The sequence below is a fragment of the Cryptomeria japonica genome, chromosome 11 (genome assembly GCF_030272615.1).
Source record: "Cryptomeria japonica chromosome 11, Sugi_1.0, whole genome shotgun sequence".
Taxonomy (NCBI): Eukaryota; Viridiplantae; Streptophyta; class Pinopsida; order Cupressales; family Cupressaceae; genus Cryptomeria; species Cryptomeria japonica.
The window spans coordinates 536,569,632-536,593,279 of NC_081415.1; the positions used below are offsets into that span (position 1 = coordinate 536,569,632).

The window sequence follows — 23,648 nt, forward strand, 5'->3', positions numbered from 1 at the left end:
AATCAAGATCATTCTCCTCTAACACAATGAGTACCCTGGGTTTCCAAGAGTTGAAGTTTGAGGCTCCATCAAGCCTATCTTCTACCTTGACACCATTCACCATCTTCTTTTTCCGCACAGATTCTCCTTCAAAGATCTGCCCTTAAGTCTGAAATAATTTGCAACCTTAAATCTGCAATACTTTTGCCTTCAAGATCTGCTCTAGATGAAAAGGTTTACTTGACTGCTTAAAACAAGTCTGATCAGATCTTTTCTTAAACCTGGCTCTGATACCATGTTAGTTTTAGGATCAGAAATGTAAGCAATCAAAAAATGCAACACAATGAACAATGAACAATGATCACAATATTTTTACCCTAAGAAAACCCTCCTACTCGAGGGAGAAAAACTCAGCAAATAAATCTCTTATATCTAGTATGAATAAGAGCAAAAAATCTGCTTACAATCAGGCCCTTCTCAAGGGCGGATAAAATATATAGATCTGCACTTAGGATAGTGCGATTTCCTTGAATATGCACAATAATGACTCTTATCCTTGAGGCGAATCTGCTGTTCTAGAAAGCGAATCTTCTGCTGGAGTGCAAACTTCTGCTTAAAAGGAATGAATTAATTATTATCATTTTGACTCCCAAACCACCATCTATTTGAATCTTCTTCACACCTCTTCCAAAGAGAGGCGAACTCTTCCAAAGGGGATGACATGTCCCAAGTGAGGTGTCTCTACAAAAGTGGTCGGCCTCTTAAGGATACTTATTTTATTTTATAATGTACCAAAAATGAGCACCATAACTAACACAAAGTCAGCCAACATATGCATGTGTTTGTCCAACTTTAGTTTCTCCTTAATCAATGCCTATTAAATTTTGTTGAGACATGGACCAGCTGTTCCATGTCTCAACAAATTTAATCACAATCGCTTCCTTTCATCATTGCTTTATTAATTTAAATTGAGAGAAAAATATCTCACGCCGCTATAACAACACAAATTACTACCATCAACATCAATACCATCACGGCAATGCATACCAATGGATGAACAATAATTGAAGTTAAGTTCAATTCCAATTCTAGTTGACCACACAAGGCAAACTTACAATCAACAAGAAGCTAGTGGTATGGATAAACGAATTTCACCATTAATCATTCACAATTCCTTTCATTCATCTAATCAACATGAAAGCAAATGAGAATTGGAAACCATGCAACTTGTTGAAACAACACATTTCACCATATCTTCAATGAAAAGAGTATGTTCAATTACAAGTCTTAGCAACAATTTCTTCTTCTCCTACTCTACTCCTACTCAAACTTCTAATTCCTAATTGCCTTAGCAACTACTCTTCTACTGCTAACTATTAACCTTACAAATGAGAGCACTAAGCCCTTTATAGAAGTCTCATTACAATGAATGGCACAGATCGATTCAATATCAATGGCCAAGATCGAAAGATAGAAATCTTAATTAGGGTTTGTTACAACCACCATTACATTGGCCAATGAGAGATGAGGGTAGGTAAGATAAATAATATTTGATGTAGCGTCACGTGTCACCTATTCCCTCCTTTAATGAATGTTGACTTGGTACCCTTTGATTGGACGAATGGTGACTAGGAAGCCACCTTAGCTTGCCTTGTAGACAATCAATTTGCCTTGAACATTCTTCATGATGTTTGGAATTCCTTGTGATATTTTGCATTTCATCCTTGTGTTAGGGAATTCCTTGAAGTATTTCCTCCTTAACGTTCTTTGACTTTGAAATCCCTTGATGTAGCTCCTAATTTCCTCTTCCAATCCTTGAAGTGTTGATCTTCTTTATCCGCATTTGTTAGCAGACCTACAAAAAAACAAACATTGAATCAAACACATGTGATAAACCTTGTTTCAACCTTGGTGGGAAATCAATCCTTGTAGGGACGGATCAGTCGTCACAAATAATTTTCCAAAATTAATTAAGGTTCTAATTTCAAATAGTTTTCAGACTTGTAAGCTCATGAAAATCAGAAATTCAACATTAGGTAACACAAATTCTAGATAATACAAGAGATTTGATCAAAATTTAGAAAATTTGTCCTTAGAAAACCTTATTTTCAGACTTAGGATAAGTTTGATTGCAATAAATAAGTTTGAAGACACCTTTGTAAACTCAGAAAATGACGTGTTTGATGCAATTGCAGGTCTGATTTCTGAGTTTAAAGTCTGAGGACACTCCTGAAAATGGTTGATTTAGGTGCTGGAAAGTTGTCTCAAATTTTCTTTTCTGAGCACCAAGTTTGAATATGCCCTCTAAGGTCTGAAAATGAATAATTTCAGTATCCTTATGATGTTTCAGGTCTGATGGAAGTCTGAAGATACCCTTGCAACTTAACTTCAATGGCTGGGAACAATGTCAATCATGGTGCCACACCAACATGCACTGCAATTCGTCCCCAATTGACTGAAAATGAACACGTTTTGGCTTAGATAATGGCTGGGCACAATGTCTTTGGTCTGAGAATGATAGCTAGAGATGATGTTTCATACTTGGACCAGCAATGTCACTCCCCTATAATGCTCACAATCTCCTCCAATGATGGCATCCTTGGTGTTTTGATGCGACTTTTCTCTTGGATGGCTGGGAATGACCATGTCTTGGCACAAGAATGAGAGCTGGGAACAAAGTTTGCAAATAAATGATTGCTGGAAATGTTGTTTCAGTCTTCATTCAGCCTTGGTGCCTCTCCTTTCAGCTCAACAACCTTCAACCATGAGGCAAATGATGCCTTAGATAAAATTGCCCCTTACTCCAGCAATGGCAAACTTCAAATCAGCTCCTTCAGTGCCTTCAGTCACTTTATAATAAAATATAAGGTGCTGGGCTGTGTCTTTATTCATGTTTTTACTTTGAAAAGTCACCACACAACCAATGTGGGATTAAAATTTGCCATTTACCAACCACAAGGGAAAATCGATATGCATTGGGATTCAACACTTGGCACATTTTCGTTTGCTTGATCATTAAATATATGTGGTAGGGGAGAGTCGATCTTCATTGGGACACATTTATCTTTAAAATTCCACTTAAATTCAATCTTCTAGCCACTTGGGAGAATCGCATCCCATTGGGACACATATTTTCACTTAAATTTCATTCCAACTCGTAGATTATAGCCTTGAGGGGAAAATCGACCCTCATTTGGACAATTTTTTGTCGTCATTTAATTCATTTTCACTTCAAACTCCACTCCAAGGGAAATCGATGGCCATCTAAACACATAAGTTTGATCATTTCATGTAAAAATACCCCCTAGTGGAAATTCGCCCTTTATCAGGACTCAAAATCCCATTAAAACTTGTCAAATTCCATCAAAATATCCTCCAGGGGAAAATTGAACCCCATTTGGACATGAAAATCTTGTCATTTTCCATCATTTTATCCCCAACCTCCATCGGGACACATAAACTTGTTCAAGTCCTTGCATGTTTATTCATTCTTACCTCATTTTGTTCCACTCCACAATGAATGTGGGATAAATATTATAAAATACAAGCCTAGTGAGTCTAAACATGGGTCATCGGGACAACCTTAGTGGAGAATCCAGATGCATCGGGATTTTCCCAAAAAACACTTGAAACTCAGTGGAAATTCACCTCCCATCGAGATAGAGTCCATTATGCCTTGAAAAATTAGAGGAAAAATGCCTCCCATCTGGACAACTCAGTTTTATGCCTTAATTTCATGGGGGAAAAATGTTTTCCATCTGAACAGTGATGATTTCACAATGTAAAGTCCCAAACTTATCAAATTTTGCCATTTCGCTCAGTGAAAATTCTATTTCTATTAGGACTTTCAACATTTTAATTGGATTTGAGTGGGGGAAAATAGGGGTCCATCGGGATTTTGTGCATTATTGACTTGTTTTACCTCCTAGGAGTGAAAAACGACTCCTTTAGGGACTTTTAGCACCTGCGCACAGAAATCACACCAATTTGCAACATTTTTATCATTTTCACTCACATTTTAAGGCAAAAATTGAAATTCAATGCTTAGCCAGAATAAATCAAAACTCTAAGGCAACTTGACACTTAGAATCATTTTAACAATTTTAACATCCTTTTGCATTTTGACATGATACCCTCTCATAAGCAAAGGCGAAAACTAGCAAACTAGGCAAAACATCTACCCTAAAAAGCGAAAAGTGGGGGTCCCCATTTGCAATAGGGCGATGTGTGAAAACATCACAACACTACACAAAAAGAAAGAATCAAACAAGTGAACACCACATAACTTCATTAAGGAAATAGTTAACTGCATTCAAAGCTACAATTTGGATAGATAGATCTTGCCGATACAAAGTTTGACTCAAAAAAATCTACTTTCACTTTGCTTTAGGAAATTACACAAATTTAACAATTACTCAATCACTTTTGTTGAACAATGAATTCTGTAGCATAAGCATGACTTCCACCAATATTCATTCACTTTCACAAAAATACAAAACTTGATTGACAGTTTTTTGAGCATAAGTTTGGCATCAAGTATTTTTATAGATTATGTGCTCAAGGCACACTTATTTATGAGCTCATCAGAGGCAACTTTTAGGGATCAAATGATAATATTATCTCAATAAAGACCTGCTTTAAAGAAGCCCTATCTCTATCCATTGCAAAGAGAAAAAAGTCACTCCAATAGTCTAAAATAGGCTCTTTCTTGTATTAAGTTTGCTTTCTCCTTAACATAGGCCACTTGGTGATAAGATATGGCTATGATTCATTGATTTTTGTTTCAAAACACTTGACTCGGTATTGAAAATATGAAGTTGCTGATTTAAGAAGCAAGACAGATTTTTCATGTGGCATTACTACCTCAAAATGGCACCAAACTTAGTGGAGATGTCTTTTTTCTCATTAACAATGAAAATCTTTGCATGTATAGGCAAGGATGAGGAGGTGAGAAGGTAGGAGTGAAACTCTGATGACCCCTCCAAATGTGCTACACATCTAAGCTCAAGTGACAAATGTTTGAGCATGTGCCAAGTGTGCACAAACTAGGTGTCTTTATAGGTGAGTACATGTGTCTCAACTTCATGAAATTAGACAAAAAGCTAAAAGTGCCTAAGTTGAGACTTAACTAGTGTAAGGACCCTTCGACAATCTGCCCCTTAATTTTCAGTTTGATGGCTTGGCATTTTGCGAAAAACTTTTCATGCAAGGTGACTGAGTTCTGATTTCTGAGTGTCTACATGTTTGTTTTGCTTGTTTTTGATTGAATTTCAATACCAAACATTTGTCAATACATGGAAATGATACCCAACAGATTTGTATAAACAAATATTAATCATTCAACCTCAAGTCTGATTCTATTATCACTATAAGTGGTCTGAATACAAAAGATATCAGGTCTGATACAGATTATTTCAGTCTACAACTTATAAAATGGACATACCTAATATTATGTGGTGTACAAGACCTAAGATTTGCAATGATGGTGATGTCATATGATATTCAATGCTGAAATGAATCGACCCTTGCATAGACTGGAAATGATTCCAGAAATTGCTGCCCAGATTCATCCAATATGATATCTGCAAATAAGCTAACAATGGTGGCGAATACTGTAGTGGTACTGCAGTGAACACTGTAGAAAATACTAGTTACGACAAAAATATATTTCTTGAAGCTCAAATAACTTCCAAAACTAATCAATAAAGCATAATGTGAGTTCTTAAAGTGAATGCACCCTCTAGGCTGATTGAGTTTTCCTCCAACAACCAATTTACCCAAGGGGTTTTGTCCTAGGGCACACTTGAACCTGCATACACGAGCTCTGGGAATAAAATAGGCTAGACGGTTCTGCTGGATGATTACTTGGAAAAAGGAGACATTACAACTAGTATGAAAGGACTTCTCCTAGGTGGGCTAAAAGGTAGTAGATAATGTCCTTATTCACACCAATGGGCTTTTTTCTCATTGTTGGAACTTTAATATGGCAAAGCCACTCAAAAAGTGCTAATTTTGATGTTTAAACTAGTGTTTATTTGAGTTGCAGTTTTAGAATATTTCACCACCTTTGTTACATGTTTATAACAATTCTTCCACCTTTGTCATGTTTTTTCCTTGACAATAACACTAAAATTGTACAGTTTTTCATTATTTCTTTTGCATTTGAGTGATGGCAAAGTTTTATATGGCAATGACCACTCAAAAGTGCATTTTTCTTCATATTTTGGGTTGTTGCATTTTCACAAGTCAATTGCCACTTCAGTCATGTTTTTGAGGTGGCTTTGCCACTTCAAAAGTGCAATTTCTATTTATTTTCTTCTACCTACACGCCTATCATGGTTTCATAACATCTCTAGCACCTCTTTGTTGCACTTTTCTACTGGCATAACCACCTAAAAAGTGTGACACTTAAAAGTTAAACTGTTTTCCCTTACATGTTGGTTGCACTTTTTTTTATGTAATCACCATTCCATCGTCTCAATTTTATTCATCAATTGCCATTTCTGATGGCACAACCACTTGAAAATTGCAATTCATTTTTTTCCTTCACTCATATGCTTGGTTGCATTTTCTTATTGGCTTTGCGTCTTTGATTGGAGTTTTAGACTGTCATTTCCATCATTAAAGTGTAACTTTTGCTTAATTTTGATATATTTCCTCCTTGGTGCACATTTGCAACACTTGGCCACCTTTGTCTGAGTTTTAGACTAGCATTGCCAAGGAAAAGTTGTTGTATGTCTCATAATATTCATTTAATTCTTTTGTATTGGAAGACCTTGCACTTGTTTTGTCCACTTTTTGACCCTGGTGCAGTTTTGGATGAGGTTTGTCACCTAGGCACCTTTTCCTCCTGGTATTGCCATTCAAATTGTGTCAATACTAAGACTTGTCCTTGCTTTACCTTATGCCGATGTCTCAATTGAATGGAGTGTTGAAGGAATTCTCTTATCTATCTAAAAATCTTTGATAATTTTGGGCTTAATCATTTTCCATTTGCTTCACTTTCTTCTCACTACTTGTTCATCCATTAGTCAAGAACTTCATCTTTTACTTTTCATAGTGCAACCTCAAGCAATCTGCAAGAGATGTTAGTTGAAAACCTAGACCATGGTTGGGCATCTTTACAACTCGACTAGAGAAGAACTCAATTGAAATTAATAACATGACAAGGACTTGATCTAAGAATAACAATCTAGTTGTACACAAATTTTCATATGGGTGCCAATAGGTGGCAAATTTAGCTTGGGCAATGCACTAAGGAACCATCCTCTTGTTGTGGACCTTTTCGTGGACCATGTGTTGTAGCATGAGAGTTTGGACCCTTTCAATATGGGCCTATTCAACAACTCCTAAGATAGCTCCCTAAACCTGTAAACCTTATAAAAATGTAGGCTTGATGATTATATCAAAGGGAGTAACTTGGAGGGGATGTCCTGGACGTGTATTTGAAAACACAAACATTCCAAGATAGAAAGAGAGGCATACCCCTTCAAAGGTGTGAGTGAGAAACATACTTCATGCTTAAGGATGGATTAAAAAATTGGACCCCAAAGTATGTGTAGGCCAATGCGATATCTAGAAGTTCCCCTTTGTAGGAAAAATGGAATCTAGAGAGAGTGCTTGAAGATATTGAAAATCATGACCATAGTTTACTAAGGTTGGTTACAAGTTGTTGATGTTCACAAACATGAGCAAGGGCATCAAGTTGTCGTTGTAAGGCCATGGTAGAGTGTGAGAGGAGGATAACATCCATAGAAAAAAGATAGCTATAGCCACTTCATGTAAAATACAACTGTCATCTAAATGTGCTGCTAAAGAAATTCCTCCAACTCATCAATGTAAATGCTGTAAAGGATTGGTGAGAGAGGGCAAATTTGCTTGAACTCAATGCTACTCTTTACAAAGCCATAGAAACTGTGAGAAGTATGAAACTGCCCAATAACTTTCTCATAAAGCCTTCAAGTGGTGTTAATATGGAATGATGATATCTCCTAAATTTTTGGAGAAGAGGTGTCTTTGAACTGAGTCAAAGGCCTTTTTGAAGTCAACAAAACAATAAAAGACTTTAGAGGACCTAGTGGATTTTTATGAGATGAGTGCATAAGAAGTTTAAGAGATGACAACAGGGGATTTTGCTAAGGGAGGTGTTGCTTTCAGGAAAAATTGATAGATTTAATATTTTCAGATTTGTGGGTATGGAAATGGGAATGTGGTCCACATTCTATAAAGTAGTTTCTTGGTAACTACTGTTTTAACTTAAAATGTGAGTTAATATGATTTTTTTTTCAGTGTGGGTACAACATAGTTGATAATACAAAGTGATGATACACAACAATGGAGAAACAATAACAGTGCACAAGAACAGAATGCTAGTGCTCAAACAAAGGGCTGAATAATGGAGGTGTTCTTTTCATACTTGGTTTGTGCATTGGTGATTCTGTTGAGAAACAATTTCAGATTCAGACACTAACACAAATACCTGAAGGATTTAGATAGATCTATCCAGTGCGAGGTTTGTCAAGAGCAGATGCATCATGTACAAAAAGATTTATTTGAGATTCCGTAAGGAGGGATGGAAGATACCCAAACATGGTGTATCTTTTTGAGACAAGTGCATAAGTAGTTCAAGAGATGAGAACAGGAAATTTTGCTCACGCAGGCTTTCAGGCAAGGTGAATTTGATAAGTTCAGATTTGGCAGAAGACAGTAGTTACAGATTCATGACATTGTACCGACTGCAGACCATTCTCCTCTATATTTTGGCGAATTTGATAGTTTAAGTGTGATTTCCCTTTGAAAAAGTAAACCTTTCTTAGTATTGGTTTAAATCAAACGAACCCTTGAAACATAGTCCTTCAGCTGTTGCACACTCTTCTGAGATTTCTTATTTGGTGTTTGAATTTTTCAAAGTTTATAATTTAGTCACAGCAAAAAGAATAAAGGCTTACAAACCTGAAAGGGTGATAAAGTTCTTATGAACTTGACTATTTCTTCTGCAATCTATAAGATATTTCTGATTCAATTTTAATGATATCTAAATTTTTATCAATAATATTTGCTAGACGTATATCTCCTGATAACCTTTCCATTTCTGGATTTTGTTATGAAATTCGGTACAGATTGATATTGAACTTCCTTTGTTGTCATGACTCTACTGTTCACTGCAAACGTGTATTTAGATTGAACTGTCACAGGAGGAACCATGTACCCATTCTATTTCCTTATGTTTTGGCTAAACTGTCCATCAATCTACACTTAACATCACCTTGTGACAGAAATTAGCACTCCAAGTCTATTGATCAAGCACCACAGAGACTTCACCAGTGGAATATCTAAACAAAGGTGGAATCAAATGGTCAATAAGAAGCCGTAAACACTTTGCAATCAAATGGATACTGTTGGACCGTTGGTTAGCACAACCTATCATATAGCTGAGAAACCTTAAATTTCCATCTGGCAACTGCCACCTTTTTCTCTTTCTGGAGTAGTATCTTACAACATTGATGTCGAGCAACTGTTTTGGCGCTTGGTTGCTGTTTCCTGTAGATGGTGTATGATTCTTGCTATTGCTTGTAATGACTCATATAGTGTCCTCTGCATTTGTGAGTCAGTTCAGGTAAGAAATTTGAGTGTGCACCGATTCAAAGTGTATAGAAAGCAAATTAGTGGAATGGAAAGGATTCCTCACTTCTTGTGGCTTATATCAAAGTCATTTTCCACCCAGATTGTGTTGGCTTCTTAACTCTAAATTTCAATCTTTATCTTAAGCATGCAAGGGATATCAGTAGACAGCACACATTTGTTGGATTGCTGGTGTGTATTGCATGATTCAGCATGGTAACAATTGTAGTGGATTTCAAAATTATAATTTATAACCATATGCTGCTAGATATCGATTGATAACAGATGTGATTGTGATAACTGACTGAGGAATTTAATGCACATTGTTTTCTGTTTAGAACTGTTAGGTGTATTGTACACATTGATATTTGTGTTTCTAATTTAAGTCAGTAGTAGCGAATTAACAGTTTCCTGACTATATAATATAATACTGTTGCTCTGATTTCCTGCAGGTTATCTATAAATGGAAACAAAAGAAGTGATCAATAGACATGTTACCTTGAAGGATTATATAGTTGGTGAACCTAAAGAGAGTGATTTTGTGTTGAAGAGTTGTACATTCTCCTTAAAACTAGAAGAAGGATCTCAAGATGTACTTGTAAAGCATTTGTATTTTTCTATTGATCCATACCAACGGGCTCGCATGAAATACTACAGCAGTTCACATAAAGCTCCTTTTGCATCTGTGCTCAACCCTGGTTCGGTAAGATGCATATTTCTTCACTCTAGAATACAAGTATAAGAAGGAATAAAAAACACACAATGGTGTGAAGCACACAAAATTCTTCTCCACTGTATACACAGTACCTCTAATTCCCAATACCCTTAAATATAAGATAAAGACAGGAACAGTAAATGCTTTGCATTGACAAATTTCTATATTTCCAATTGCCTTGGATTTTCATGTAGATTTCATTTTCAGGTCATTGATACTTATGGTGTGGCCAAAGTAATCATCTCAAATCATCCAGATTTCAAAGAAGGTGACTTGGTAGTTGGTATGATTGGAATACAAGACTATAGTATTATCACACCTGCAACAGGTCTCCTAACAAAGATCAAGTACACAGACATACCACTATCGAACTATGTTGGTGTTTTAGGTGATGCTCCTCGTGCTTCATATCCATGAAATGAAAATCATTTTATTAGTTAACAGCATAGTATATAGTGTATTCTTGAGATTGACAACCTCTTTTGGAGATAAAATATCTAAAAATATTGAATTCTGGATCCTCTTTTTCACAGTTCTGACGTTTACTACTGATGTCTTTAGTTATACTAAATTTATACACATTTTAAGAATTCTTGTAAGTGGAAGACCTACAAATTTGTCTCAAAATCCACTTTGCAATCCATCGAAGTGAAATAGCTTTCTTTCTAAAGTAATCCCACCGTTTCCTAACTTATTATTAATGGCAAAAGCAAAATGTGTCATGTTATTATTCACAATATATTTTAATAACAATTTTTTTTGAATTTATTGAAATAAATAAAATTTCAATAAATGGAAAAGATAAAGCTGATTGCAATTTTCTAATTGCAAATTTAATGCCTACTTTAAAATACTTCCTTATATCGTTGAGGTGTTGGGAAAAAGTCCCTTGCTTGCTGGTATGTTGACAATTTTGCTATATCTATTTACAATGCCTATACATTAGGGTGAAAACCAGCTTAGGGAGTTGGATTGACATGGTGAAATCTAATATGTGGTAATTAATCACCTTTTTTTAGGCAATTTTTGCTTCTTTGGTGTTTACAGTCTAGATAGGAGTTTGACCTACCTCTTGCAAACCCTTTGCTTTGAAAATAGTTGATACTTGATCCAAACTCTAGGTGTGTATCTCTACCATCCTCCAATTGCTTGATGTTGTGGTTTCCTTGTCTTAAAAATCACTTGGTATTCTCTGGGTGCAGTCAAAATGGCTAATCATCAATTGTTCAACTAAGCACCAGATTGGCATTTCCCCCTTTGTTTTATACACACTAGTAGGTGCACAATATCTCTAGGTTCAATATTATAGAAACAGGTCTTAGTAACTCTAATGCCATGCCAGAATTAAAATAGAATTTTTAAATATAAGTGCACATTTGATGGCACAAGGCAATGCCATGGTTGTTTTGGAGTTTGTACGTAGATGTTTAAATGCACAAGATGTCTTAATTTTCTTTTAAACAAAGCATTCCACTGTGTGTTTTTGAGTGCAAATCTTGTTGCAGGCTTGACTGGGTTTACGGCTTATGCTGGACTGCACAATGTATGCTCCCCTCAAAAAGGGGAGCAAGTTTTCATCTCTGCAGCCTGTGGATCTGTTGGCCATCTAGCTGGACAATTTGCAAAGCTGCAAGGATGCCATGTTGTGGGCAGTTGTGGAAGCAAGCAAAAGGTTGATACCAAAATTAGTATCTTATTGATATAAATTTTATTTCTTGAAGAAAGACAGCTCCTAATAGTTTTTCCCCTGAGACTAGATTTTGAAACAAGATATTAACATTTTTATTGTATGGGTGACATGAAACAGTGTTGTTGCCGTAAATGAAGATAATAACTGACTCATTAGCTGTTTGCTTGGCATGCATTTTATTTGATACTCAAATCAAGGGCAAATATTTATTATGCTTTTTTAATTGAATAAGTAGGGCCTTGGATTTTGTAAATTCCAATCTAATTCTGATGTCTTCTTACTTTTCAGGTTGAATTGCTAAAAAATAGGCTTGGTTTTGATGATGCTTTCAATTACAAGGAAGAACCTGATTTGAATGCTGCTCTTAAGAGGTGAGTTATTTCACAAAATCTCTCCATATGCTTTCAATGGCTAGATAATTTGGTATAGCTATTGGTGCATTTTAGTAGCTCAGGTGTGCTTTGGGAATATAAGAAACTAAGTAAAAATATATGGGATGCTAAATATAGGCACAAGGCTCTCATGGAAATCACACACTATTATTCAAATTAAATAAGGCTAAGCCTGGAAAAATAAGGAGAAATCTGTTGATCAGATGGGTACGCTTGTAAATAACCCATTTGCATTCCTAGAAACCTCCATGCAAGAGATCAAGAGGAACCACCAACAGAAGAAGCTATAAACATATCAGTTGAACATCACAGAATATCCTGGGTATTTGTGCAGTAGGTTGGATACTAAGAGGAATCTGGCAATGATCTGAGAGAGTTGAGTTTTGTGTTTTTCCATAAACTGTTGTATGTGATATAGTCTATTCCCTGGAGAAGAGGATGATGTCTAGTTTCTTTTCTATATGTTGTTGATTTTGCTTATGTTTTTCCATGTTATATTACATCAGAATAGTCGAGAATTATCATATTAGTTTCTGCTTGATAGGCAAGCTACGTTCATTTGTTGAATCTTTCTCTGCCCTTTTTCATCCTGGATTTGGATAGTGTTGAAGTGTCCCTTAAGAGTGAGCAAGTGTTGGCAGTTGGATAAGGCCCAATCTCTTTGAGACATGTTATTCTCAAATTTGCTCTTGGAGGAATATATACATTTGTAATGTAGAAATCTACACTTTTTAATAGGAATAAAAATGACAGTCACTTCCAATTTTTTTGTTATAGGAGAGATAGCAACATACCTTTGTTGGTTTCATTGGATAGTTAGTTCTATATCAGTGCAAAGATGCATTTGGTTGCTGCCCCCAGATCCTGTTTATTCAGCCTTTTTGATACTATTAGCTTTAATAGTTGCTTAAATAATGTGTCAATGCGATTGTTGTTGATTTTTTTGTGTAGTAGGAGTTTGATGTTGGGGGCACCCATTATTTCTGATAATTGTTGCTAGCAGTTTTACTATTTTGCAGGTTTGAGTATTGTATTCTCCATGTCATCCATTCATGAAAGAAACCTTTGGGTGTCGTCTGGTCTCAGGTTGCAGTCCATTTTTCCTTTTTGGGGGAAATTTGGCCTTGTTATTATTCTTTCTGCGTGGTATTGGATAATTACAGTGCACATGTCTGAACTTTGAATACAAGTATCAAAAATAAATACAAGAAGATAAGGTTTACTTTCTAGAATTAGAAGATAGTAGCATTTGTTTTTGAGTTTTTAAAATATAAGTATAACCATTCTCATTCTTATCTTTTAATTATTTTCTTAATGTTTTAATTGATATTTTTCATACTTATTTTTATTATAATTATGATTATTATCAGTAATATTATGTCTGATGATACTTTTATTATTATTGTTATGATATTGTTTAAGGTTATGAATCAAATGTCCATGAACTAGAGACTATCTATCCCCTATCTTATTGATGTTGTTATCATGTTACATGATTACTATAGTTTTTATCAAGTGTCTCTCCACATAGTGATCCTCTCATGCCAACATGTTTGTTTTGTTAATGCAATTCTCATGCTCTGTTGCTATTGAGTGCCCCGCCAAGGCTGATTTTTTTGCTCATCATGTGCTCCTTGATTCTCATTTGGATAGATCTACCAATCTTCCCAATAAACAATTTCCCACACGAACATTCTATCATAAATGCCCCTTCACGCTTTTTTGGATAACAATTTTACTTTGCTGACCTTAATTTGCTTTCTAAGATATTAATTAATTGACAAGTAGTCGCAATATCTTTTTTTCTTATGTTTTTAAATCTTTGACTATTTTCCTTTTTTCTCATCCCTCATTTCCATCTTTGCATATTGAAACACCTTCTTAATTTGTTTCTCTACACCCATTCTTTCTTGGAACTTTTGTAAGGTGGTCTTTTCCTAAATCAAATCGTTCTCCATTCAAGATTGTTAATACTCTAGTAAACACTTTTTTCAATATGCCAGATTTTTGTGTAGAACAAAGTTATGAGTCCACTTGCATGTATAGATCCATATCTGTATTTTTCCATAAAATTAGTTTGAGAATGTTCCTTCTACTTTTCTCCCAAAAGTACATTAAAAAATAAGATACAATCTGTTGATGTGATTTTTATTCACATGCGAACACAGAATAAAATACCATAAGTATCTTATCCTCTCTTGATCAAAATCTTTTGGATGTTGAAGATTTTCTTAAGGTTCATTCATGAAAGACTCCAAGTTTCCGTATGTAGGATCTCTACGTGTGGATAAGCGTAGTTGGTTTGATGTGATTATGCTGGAATCACAAGGGAACTTACATTCGAATGCCTGAATGCTTGATTTGTTGGAACTTAAGTCCTATCTATTCAATTGGAAGATAAAAAAGAGCAAAAGAGGTAGGGTTTGAGAGTGTCTATTCTAGTCCTAGGAATGTAGGAAGATAGATGAATGACTAGGTGGAATCCTACTAAGCGAGGTCTCACCATCAAATAGAACAATTTGACACAAACTCAATGCAATCTTCTAAGGATATCTCAAAGATATTCGAATCAATACCATCAAACATCAATCACCATTCAAGTTAATGCATAAACAATGAGTGTAGGATGATTCAAAGTCAAGTTCATGTCATTCCAGTTGACCACACAAGGCGCACTTACAAGCAGCAAGAGGCTAGTGGTATGGATTAGGTGGATTCCACATGAATAAATTCAACAACTTCTTCCATTCAATCTAATCAACATGAAAATAAATTGAGAAGTAGAACCATGAGGCTTGTCGAAATAACAAATTTCACCATAACTTCAATGAAAAGAGTATCTCATTTACAAGTCATACCAACAATTCTTCATTCTCTTAATCTACTTCTATTTTAATTGCTATTCTATTCTCTCCTAACTATCAACTATTAATTATTAACTATTAACTATCAACTATTAGCTATTAGCTATCAACCATTAACCTTTACAAATGAGAGACTCTGAGCTTTTATAGAGAGCTCATTTACAACGAATGGCTAGGATTAATTCTCCATCAATGGCTAGGATTTTACAATGAAACCCTAATTAGGGTTTGTTACAACAAACTTCTCCATTGCCAATGAGAAAATTACATTCAGAAAGTGTGGACCAATAGAAATCAAGGGTAGGTGCCTTGGAGTTTGTGCCATCACTGGTGAGCTTGATTCATTGAACTTGGATGCATTGATGTGGACTTCATTGACTGGAGGAATGGTGATTGGAACGCCATCTGGGATGCCACTTCACTCTTGCACTTTGTAGGCTTGAGTTGATTCATCATGAAGGAATATCTCTTGATACTCGACATTATCTAGCTTTAGCGATGATGACGATGATCTTTTAACTTTGATTAACTCTTCTGAAACTATCTGCTCTTGAATGTCGTAGAATGTACTTTTGATGCCATCTTTGCATCTCTCCTTCGGAATTCCTTCTTGTGACTTTCTTTCATGTTGTTGATGTTGTAGATCATGTCTTCGCGCAACCGAATGCTTCTTGTTTGATCTCCTTATTTCTTTCTTCATTTCCTGCAAAACAAACAAGCAAGTATCATATACACTTAATATGTAAACTTAATAAGATCATACAAAGAGAATTCGCCTTTAAAGGCCCCTACATGAAGTTTGCTTATCTCAAACTTGAAGTTAAAATTTGCTCATGTAGCTTGGTTCACGAAGTTCAATATTTGCTCATGTAGCTTTTGAAGATGAAGGTCGCTCTAGTTTATCGATTCATGAAGTACTCTTATTATAAACTTCACTTCATTTTGTTGATTCATGAAGTAGCTTGAAGTCTTAAACTCATGAAGTTCAGCTTGTAGAGACTTCGCTCCTCCTGCTTGATCCATGAACTTCGCCCCATTCCTTCAACTTCCGAAGTATGAGTTTCACTTCACTTCTTCAATTCATGTATTTCGCTTCAATCACTTAAACTCATGAAGTAACAACTTCGCTCTCTTTGTTCAATACATGAAGTAAAGAATTTCATTTGAAACTTGCTGCTGCTGAAGTTATCAACTTCGCTCATAAACACCAATTCATGAAATTAGAAGTCCGCTCCAAAACCTCAACTCATGAAGTAGCAACTTTGCTCCTATCTCCCAATACATGATGTATGAACTTTGCTCTTAGTCATGAGTGCATCAAGTAACAACCTCGCTCTCTTTGGTGAACACATGAAGTTCGCTCTTCCCACTCAATGCATGAAGTTGATATATTTCACTTCCAAGATTGCTTCATTTTGCTATGTTATGAACTTCGCTTCAAAGTGTTTGAACATGAAGTTGTGAAATTTCATTTTGAAATGCAAACTTGTGAAGGAAGGAACTTTGTTTTATAATGGTGAAACATAAACATCGCTCTCCTCCTCTCGAACATGAAGTAAGTCATGTCGCTCTTCTTCTCTAAAACACGAAGCAAGTGCATCGCTCACTTACCTCAATTCATGAAGTAAATACATCGCTCTTCTTCCTCAATGCATGAAGTTGATTCATCGCTCCTCTCCTCTCAAACATGAAGTTGGGCATCGCTCATCTTTCCCCGAACATGAAATATAATTTACCGCTCAGCTTCCTCAATGCATGAAGTATATATATCGCTCACCTCTTCTAACTCATGAAGTAGAAGATATCGCTCCTTACCTTTGAAACCCGAAGCATGTTGATCGCTCACATGCCTTATACCCGAAGTTGAATTATATCACTCATATGCCTTGATATATGAAATGAATCTCATCGTGGCATGTGATGGGATATTAGGATACAAATAGAATGATGAGGTGGCTCTTTTCCTTTTTACGTATGCCTTAAAAACTTTTACCTTCTTTCATCTTTAAGCTTTCGTGGGCCCAAACAATGATACGGTAGGAAGTCAAAAGAAATGCCCTAAGCTTTAAAAGAACCTTTTTAAAATCTCCACTTCAGATTTGATGGGGCCAGCAATATGTGGCATAATTAAAAACACTTAAAATCCCAGGCTAAAGCTCGGTGGGTCCCAGCAAGGAAGGTCCTTGAAAATCTTATTTGATTCTCCATTTTTGAGTGTGTGGGGCCAAAAGGATGATATGATAGGGTGGAGAGAAATATGAGGGGGGGAGTGGTAAGAAATGTTAAGGGTAGCTGGAGGGGGGGAATGGGATGTTGGAGGAAAGGGGGACATAAGGGATATAAATGATGGAAGTAGGAGATACGTGGGGTTAGGAGGTTTAGGATGTGGGAGGTAAAAGGGGTTGGAAGGAGTTAGGATATGTTAGGGAATAAAGTGCAGTGGGAGGTATAAGGGGGTAATGAAAGGGTAAAGGGGATGTAGGGTATAATGGGAGTTATAAGGAGCAAGGAAAAAGGGTAACGGGGTAGGTTAGTAGGTTAGGATAGGGATAGGATATGGGTAGGCTAGGATGGGGGTAGGTGATAAAGTGGAAAGGTGTGGGTAGGAAGAAGGTAATTAGGAATAAAGGTGGGAAAGGTAAGGAGGTTAGGATGTTAAGGGGTATGGAGATAGGAGGGTGGAAGATGCAGGTGTGGGCAAAGGTAGGTGTAAATGTAGATGAAGGGTAGTGGATGAGTATATTAGGATGGGGAGAGGGTTAGGTAGGTAAAGGTATAGGTTAGAAGATGGGATGTGAATGAGGTGGAAGGGGTAACAGAGGTAGAGGTAGTGGTAGGGGTAGGTTAAGGATGTGGGATGAGAGTTAGGAAATATAAGGTAGGTTATGATGGTGAAGTAGGTTAGGATATGGGGATGGGTGGAAGGAAGGGTAGATGGGATAGAAAGGTAGGTGGGTATAGGATATGGTAAATGGAAGTGAAGAGTGTTAGGGGAGGTGGAAATGGAAGGAAATGAAAATGGGAGTGATTGGGTTTGGGCACCCATTGAAAGGATCAGTGAGAAGTAGAAGGGATTATGCCTTGGTTGGGCAAAGGGAATGTTAAACCTCACTTCATCTCAAAGAGAAAGACTTGGCTAGCTCCTGAGAAACTACGAACAAAAGGCTAACAACAAAGACTCGACAACAACCAATAAAGCTAAGACAACTAACCTAAAAAGAAAAAAAGTGGGGGTCCCCATTTGCAATGGGGCGATGTGTGAATACCTCACAACATCTAGCGCCACCTCAAATAAATGTTCTTGAACATTTCAAAGATAAAGACTCAATCCATACTTAGAACTTTTGGAAAATTGAACCCAACTTATCAAAAGACTAGAAAGTGTACTCAAGGGTGGAAGAAGAATACTGAATTGGATCAAGGCACCTCGTCTTTGATTACCTATGTGTGTGCAAGTGTATTCCCTCAACAAGAACATTATGACTTCCAAGTTCCCTCATGATTAGCTACGTAGTTTGTCTATACTTCATAAGCATCCTGGATAGAGCCTCGCTGCCAGTCGGACGTTTATAGCTCCGACGAGGTTATTGTTGTAATCTCATGAATATTGCTCCATTGCCAGCCAGATGTCCATAGCCCCGATGGAGTTATTTGCATGTTCCCATTAGCCAATTTTGATATTTGATTTTCCTTCATTTTTCTTTTCTCTTGATTTTCTTTTTCTTTTGATATTGCTTTCTTTTCTTTTCGTTTTCCGTCAATTCCTTTGGCTCATAAGCAGTGAAGCTCACTTGGGTTTGAAGATTACAGTGGCGCTGAAGCTAGACTTTAGATTTTTCACTAATCATGGCTTCGCCTAAAAACCATAATGACTCGGAGATTATTAGTGTGTAAAGATATAATAATCAAAAGATGTCAGTATCAAGACACAGAAAGTGATTTCTCCTCCAAGTCAAGTACAAGTCCTAACCAAATGATGAAGTCAGAGAGGAATAACCTCGGATTCAAAGCACTTCATGAATAGATATCTAAGAAATGAACCAAACATAAGATCCAAAATTTTGCTAGTGTGTGAGAAAACAACACGAACACCTTTCTTATAGATGAAGGTTCCCACTTAGGACACCTAAACTAAACAAACCAACCGACTCGAAAGCAAAACAAACCCAAAGCAAACTAAGCTAAAACACACAACAACAAACCAAACAAAGGCAAACCAAAAGCAAACAAACCAAAGAAAGCAAACAACTAACTACCTGAGCCACTCAAGATCATGAGTCAAATGAGTCAAGGCAAATTAAGAACAAGGCTCAAAAGACCTCCAACCTAAAACACACGAAATGGAAACCTACTCTAAAGCTATATACAAGACTCCTAGACTTGACACGACTCAAAGAAGCGAAATATGTATATGTCTTTACATGATTTCTCAGGTTGTGCAACATGAGCATGGCAAAGGTGATACTTCGTAATCGAGCAAATTCATCCTTGAATACAGAAAAGTAAGCTCTCACCATGCATCTGTAGTTATGTCGGTGTTTTTTGTTATGTGCTTGCTTGATAAAATATGCTTTGTTCAGTGATACAACTGCATGGAATATCATGGCTGTGTATGGGTGTTTTGTAAATTGTTAAGCCCATTAGAAAATGGTGCAAGGGAATAGGTTTAGTCTGCAATAGTCAAGCAACACATGCTTTTTCTTATTATCTCATAATCTTCGCTCATCCTTTCCACAGTATGGGAGGTTTCCTACTGTAATCATTTTGATTTTTGATATATAAATATACAGGTGAGGGCCCTAAGTCCTCGCTCGAATGACCAAAAAAGAAATTGCCGAGTTTTCTGGGACCCAGTCCAAGTCTTAAAAAGTATGATATCATATTATCATGTCAAGTTGTTTCCATAGCCATTCACATGCATGCGTGTGTAGTCCTCAAAAGCAGACAAATATGTGTATTGGAGTTCCATTTTCTGTGCAGATCATTTCAAACAGTTTATGTATAGTTTTCTTCTTATGAATATTTTCAGAGTTCATAATTTTACATGCTTTACCAAGAGAATAATGAACATGGTGTTACTTGGCATTTGGTAGGTGTTTTCCAAGAGGAATAGATATATACTTTGAGAATGTTGGTGGAGACATGCTTGAAGCTGTACTAGAAAATATGAATGTCCATGGCCGAATTGCTGTCTGTGGGGCCATTTCACAATATAACAGAGACAAGCCAGAAGGTGTAACAGACCCCATGAAGTTGGTCTACCAACGTATCAAAATGCAGGGGTTCCTTGCAGCAGATTACTTGAATTCATTTCCTGAATTTATTGAGAAAACAAGAGGTTATCTTATTGACGGCAGAATAGAATCTCTTGAAGACATTTCTGATGGTCTGGAAAGTGTACCTTCCGCTTTTGTTGGCTTATTCCAAGGCCACAATGTTGGCAAGAAAATTGTTCGCCTCCATGCATAGTTTTGAATTTGTTCTGAAAACAGTGATCTTACCTAATTATTGATAAGCATGTAAGGCAAAGAAAGTTATGATTTTTAACATGTTTCAACAATCCTCTGCAATCGGATTCATTATTAGTTCAAATATAATCGGTATTGTTGCAATTACTGCTGTCTTGGATCTGTTTTTGAACAAACTTTGATTCACTGAGTGCCCATTTCCAAGGCTATGTAACCTTTTGTTTGTCTATATTCAAATTTTAAGTTTGGAGTTCAGTGAATGAAAAGTGCAACTGCTGTTATCAAACTTTTGAAGTTATTTTATAGCTGCTCAAACTACTATTTCTAGCACTAGCACCCCTAGAAAGAGCAAGGAGTAGGCCGATAGTCAAAGGCCAGTAGAAGGCTACGATTACAGATGGGTGATGCACAAATATAAGGCATATCATATGTTCTTACGAAAAGAGCAATTTAAGACAAGTCTTTTATTCTAATGAAAGCTGAAGCACTATCTTTGATTCTTGGACTAGCGATCAAAACACAGTACATGTCCTACATGGAAGTATCTTGGGGATTTGACTCTAGGTATATTTGTGAAGGTTGACCCACAGCGTAAATAGGAGATTTAGCAATCTTGACAATTAAGCCAGTTGAAATAGGGACACGTCTATTCTGGTTTCAAAATGACAGTACGGATTGACTAACACGTGTGGCACGTTTTACACCGTCGATTTTACAATTAACGGCAGTGATTGACTAACCTGTCGCTAACACGTTGTACAAAAGGTCTGTTTTGGAGCCAGAATAGCTTCAGCCTTGAAATAGTATGATCGAAATATTATCCTCTGCACAGAATTTAAATATAAAAAGAATGGAAAAAGGTTTGTCCATTAATATTTTGGCATTTGTCATGGCCTTTTTTTATATGTATGTATGTGGGAAATATTATTCTTGGAGTAATATGGATATACATTTATTTAAAACATTGAGAAATATCAATTTGAAAGTATTTTATTTACTTAAAAATTATATTATTTTACTATCTATTTTAAATAATTTTAATATATCTGAAACTAACATATAATATCATTAAGATAGACATATTAAAGGTATTTATGTCAGTTTACTTAATATTTATTTATATATTTTTTGTTTTATTTTATTTTTGAAATAATAAATATTATATATTTATATGTAACTTATTGTCTAATCTATGAAATACATATAAAATATCTAAAATTTCATATACAATTTATTTTATTCTACTATTTAAGTCTAAAATTTTACTTACTGTTTTGTTTAATATTTATTTAAAAGTATTATTTATTGTTTTATTAACTAAAGGAAATAGTTATTTAATATTTTATTTATTAAAGTACATAATTATTTCATTAAAATTATTTTATTCACTATAGTTAAATAAAAATAAGCAAGCATGTGAATAAGTATTTTATTTATTTATTTATTTTGGCTCTTTAATAGTTCCTCTTAACACTTTTGTCATTATACTTTAGTGTCATGTACTTACATCTCTTGACATAATTTGATAGCGAGAATCATAATTCTTGAGCCGAGAATGAATGAATACAAAATCTATTTTGATGGTAATTACTTGCCTAATTAATATTTAATAAGTTGGTGTTGTGGCCCCATTGTGTGAGATTTATATGTTATATCTCCTAGAAACCTCATTAATTTTCTTACCTAACTCCTAGCCTCATGGTAATTTTGATTAGGGGTGGATTTAGTGATTAAACTATATTAAGTGAATTAATGTGTGTGATGGTTATGAACTTTTTATCGCCATTATTAATGAATGCTATCGATTATCATTATTTTCTTAATTTAATGCATTAATTAAATTTTATGACTAACTTGAACTAACAAATTTGTGGAGTTGTGGGAGAATGACAATTGATTGCATGTATTCGAGGTGCAAGTGAAGTGGATTTTGTGATCTAGTGATGAGAGATAGATTGCCGGTAATACAATGTTAGCATCTATACTTTGTCAATAAGTTTTGTCCACCTAAGGTTCGTCTTTTGTTAGGACTCTAGTCATCTATTTATTTGTGACTATTGTTTGTTCTAATAGATTGAGTGGACATTGATATTAAATTGGGTCTCTATTAATTAAAAGCATCGAATTATAAGCTCATTAAAAAATAGTTAAATGAAATTTAATATATATATGTTAGTTAACAATAAATATATATATCATTAACAAATATATATTTTTGTAACATACTCCTTCCCATGTGAGAGGATGGATCAAAGGAGAAAGCTAGGGTTTCAAAACGACCTCAATAGACGCACTACCTAGTTGGAGGGTAGAGGACACAACTTATAGAAAGGTCATGGTTTACCATGACACCCTCGGGTAGGGCTTAGGAGGATCTACAAAATGGAAGAGGGAGGAATTTCAGATTGAGTCAAAGGGAGAACCATACAAGAAAAAGATCATCCCTGTTGAAAGGGGGTTATGCGAGAATTTTATCTGAGAAGGAGGTAAATTTCTTATAGTTTACAAAGAAAATGTGGAGATCAAAGTAACCCCCCGCCTCTTCTAAAGATGACTAGGTATGTATCCAAATTGATAAGAGTAGAAGAATTTCCTTACAAATTGATAATGAGGATTGGAAGTATGTTGTTAAAAACCTTCGAGATAGAGCTTTCTTTATGAAATGGGTTGGAGAGTGGCCAACCTATTCGAGGGTTAGGAACTGGTGTGATGAGGATTAGGGATCAAATTGCATAGTCAAAACCCTCACGAATGGTTTCTTTTTGGCAATCTGCGAATGTTCTAAAGAGAAAGAATGGATTCTGAATAGTGGACCTTTTTTGATAGGTGGCATGGGTTTTTACATCATAGATTGGTTGCCTAATTTTGATCTGCTCAAAGAAAAGATAGAGGAAGTCCCTATATGGATTTGCCTCTACA

General features: G+C 35.7%; 1 protein-coding gene across 2 annotated transcripts in view; it reads left to right on the forward strand.

Annotated features, from left to right (window-relative positions):
- LOC131066479 (NADP-dependent alkenal double bond reductase P2) overlaps positions 1 to 20,876 on the forward strand; it is a 32,785-nt gene extending 11,909 nt beyond the window's left edge. For both annotated transcript variants that reach the window (XM_058001250.2, XM_058001251.2), the window contains exons 2-6: positions 10,053 to 10,303; positions 10,523 to 10,703; positions 11,821 to 11,987; positions 12,294 to 12,376; positions 20,355 to 20,876. In XM_058001250.2, coding sequence (XP_057857233.2) covers positions 10,064 to 10,303; positions 10,523 to 10,703; positions 11,821 to 11,987; positions 12,294 to 12,376; positions 20,355 to 20,730 — 1,047 coding nt within the window. In that variant the 5' untranslated portion in view covers positions 10,053 to 10,063 and the 3' untranslated portion in view covers positions 20,731 to 20,876. The remainder of the gene's footprint in view (positions 1 to 10,052; positions 10,304 to 10,522; positions 10,704 to 11,820; positions 11,988 to 12,293; positions 12,377 to 20,354) is intronic.
- The last annotated feature ends 2,772 nt before the right edge of the window (positions 20,877 to 23,648 follow it).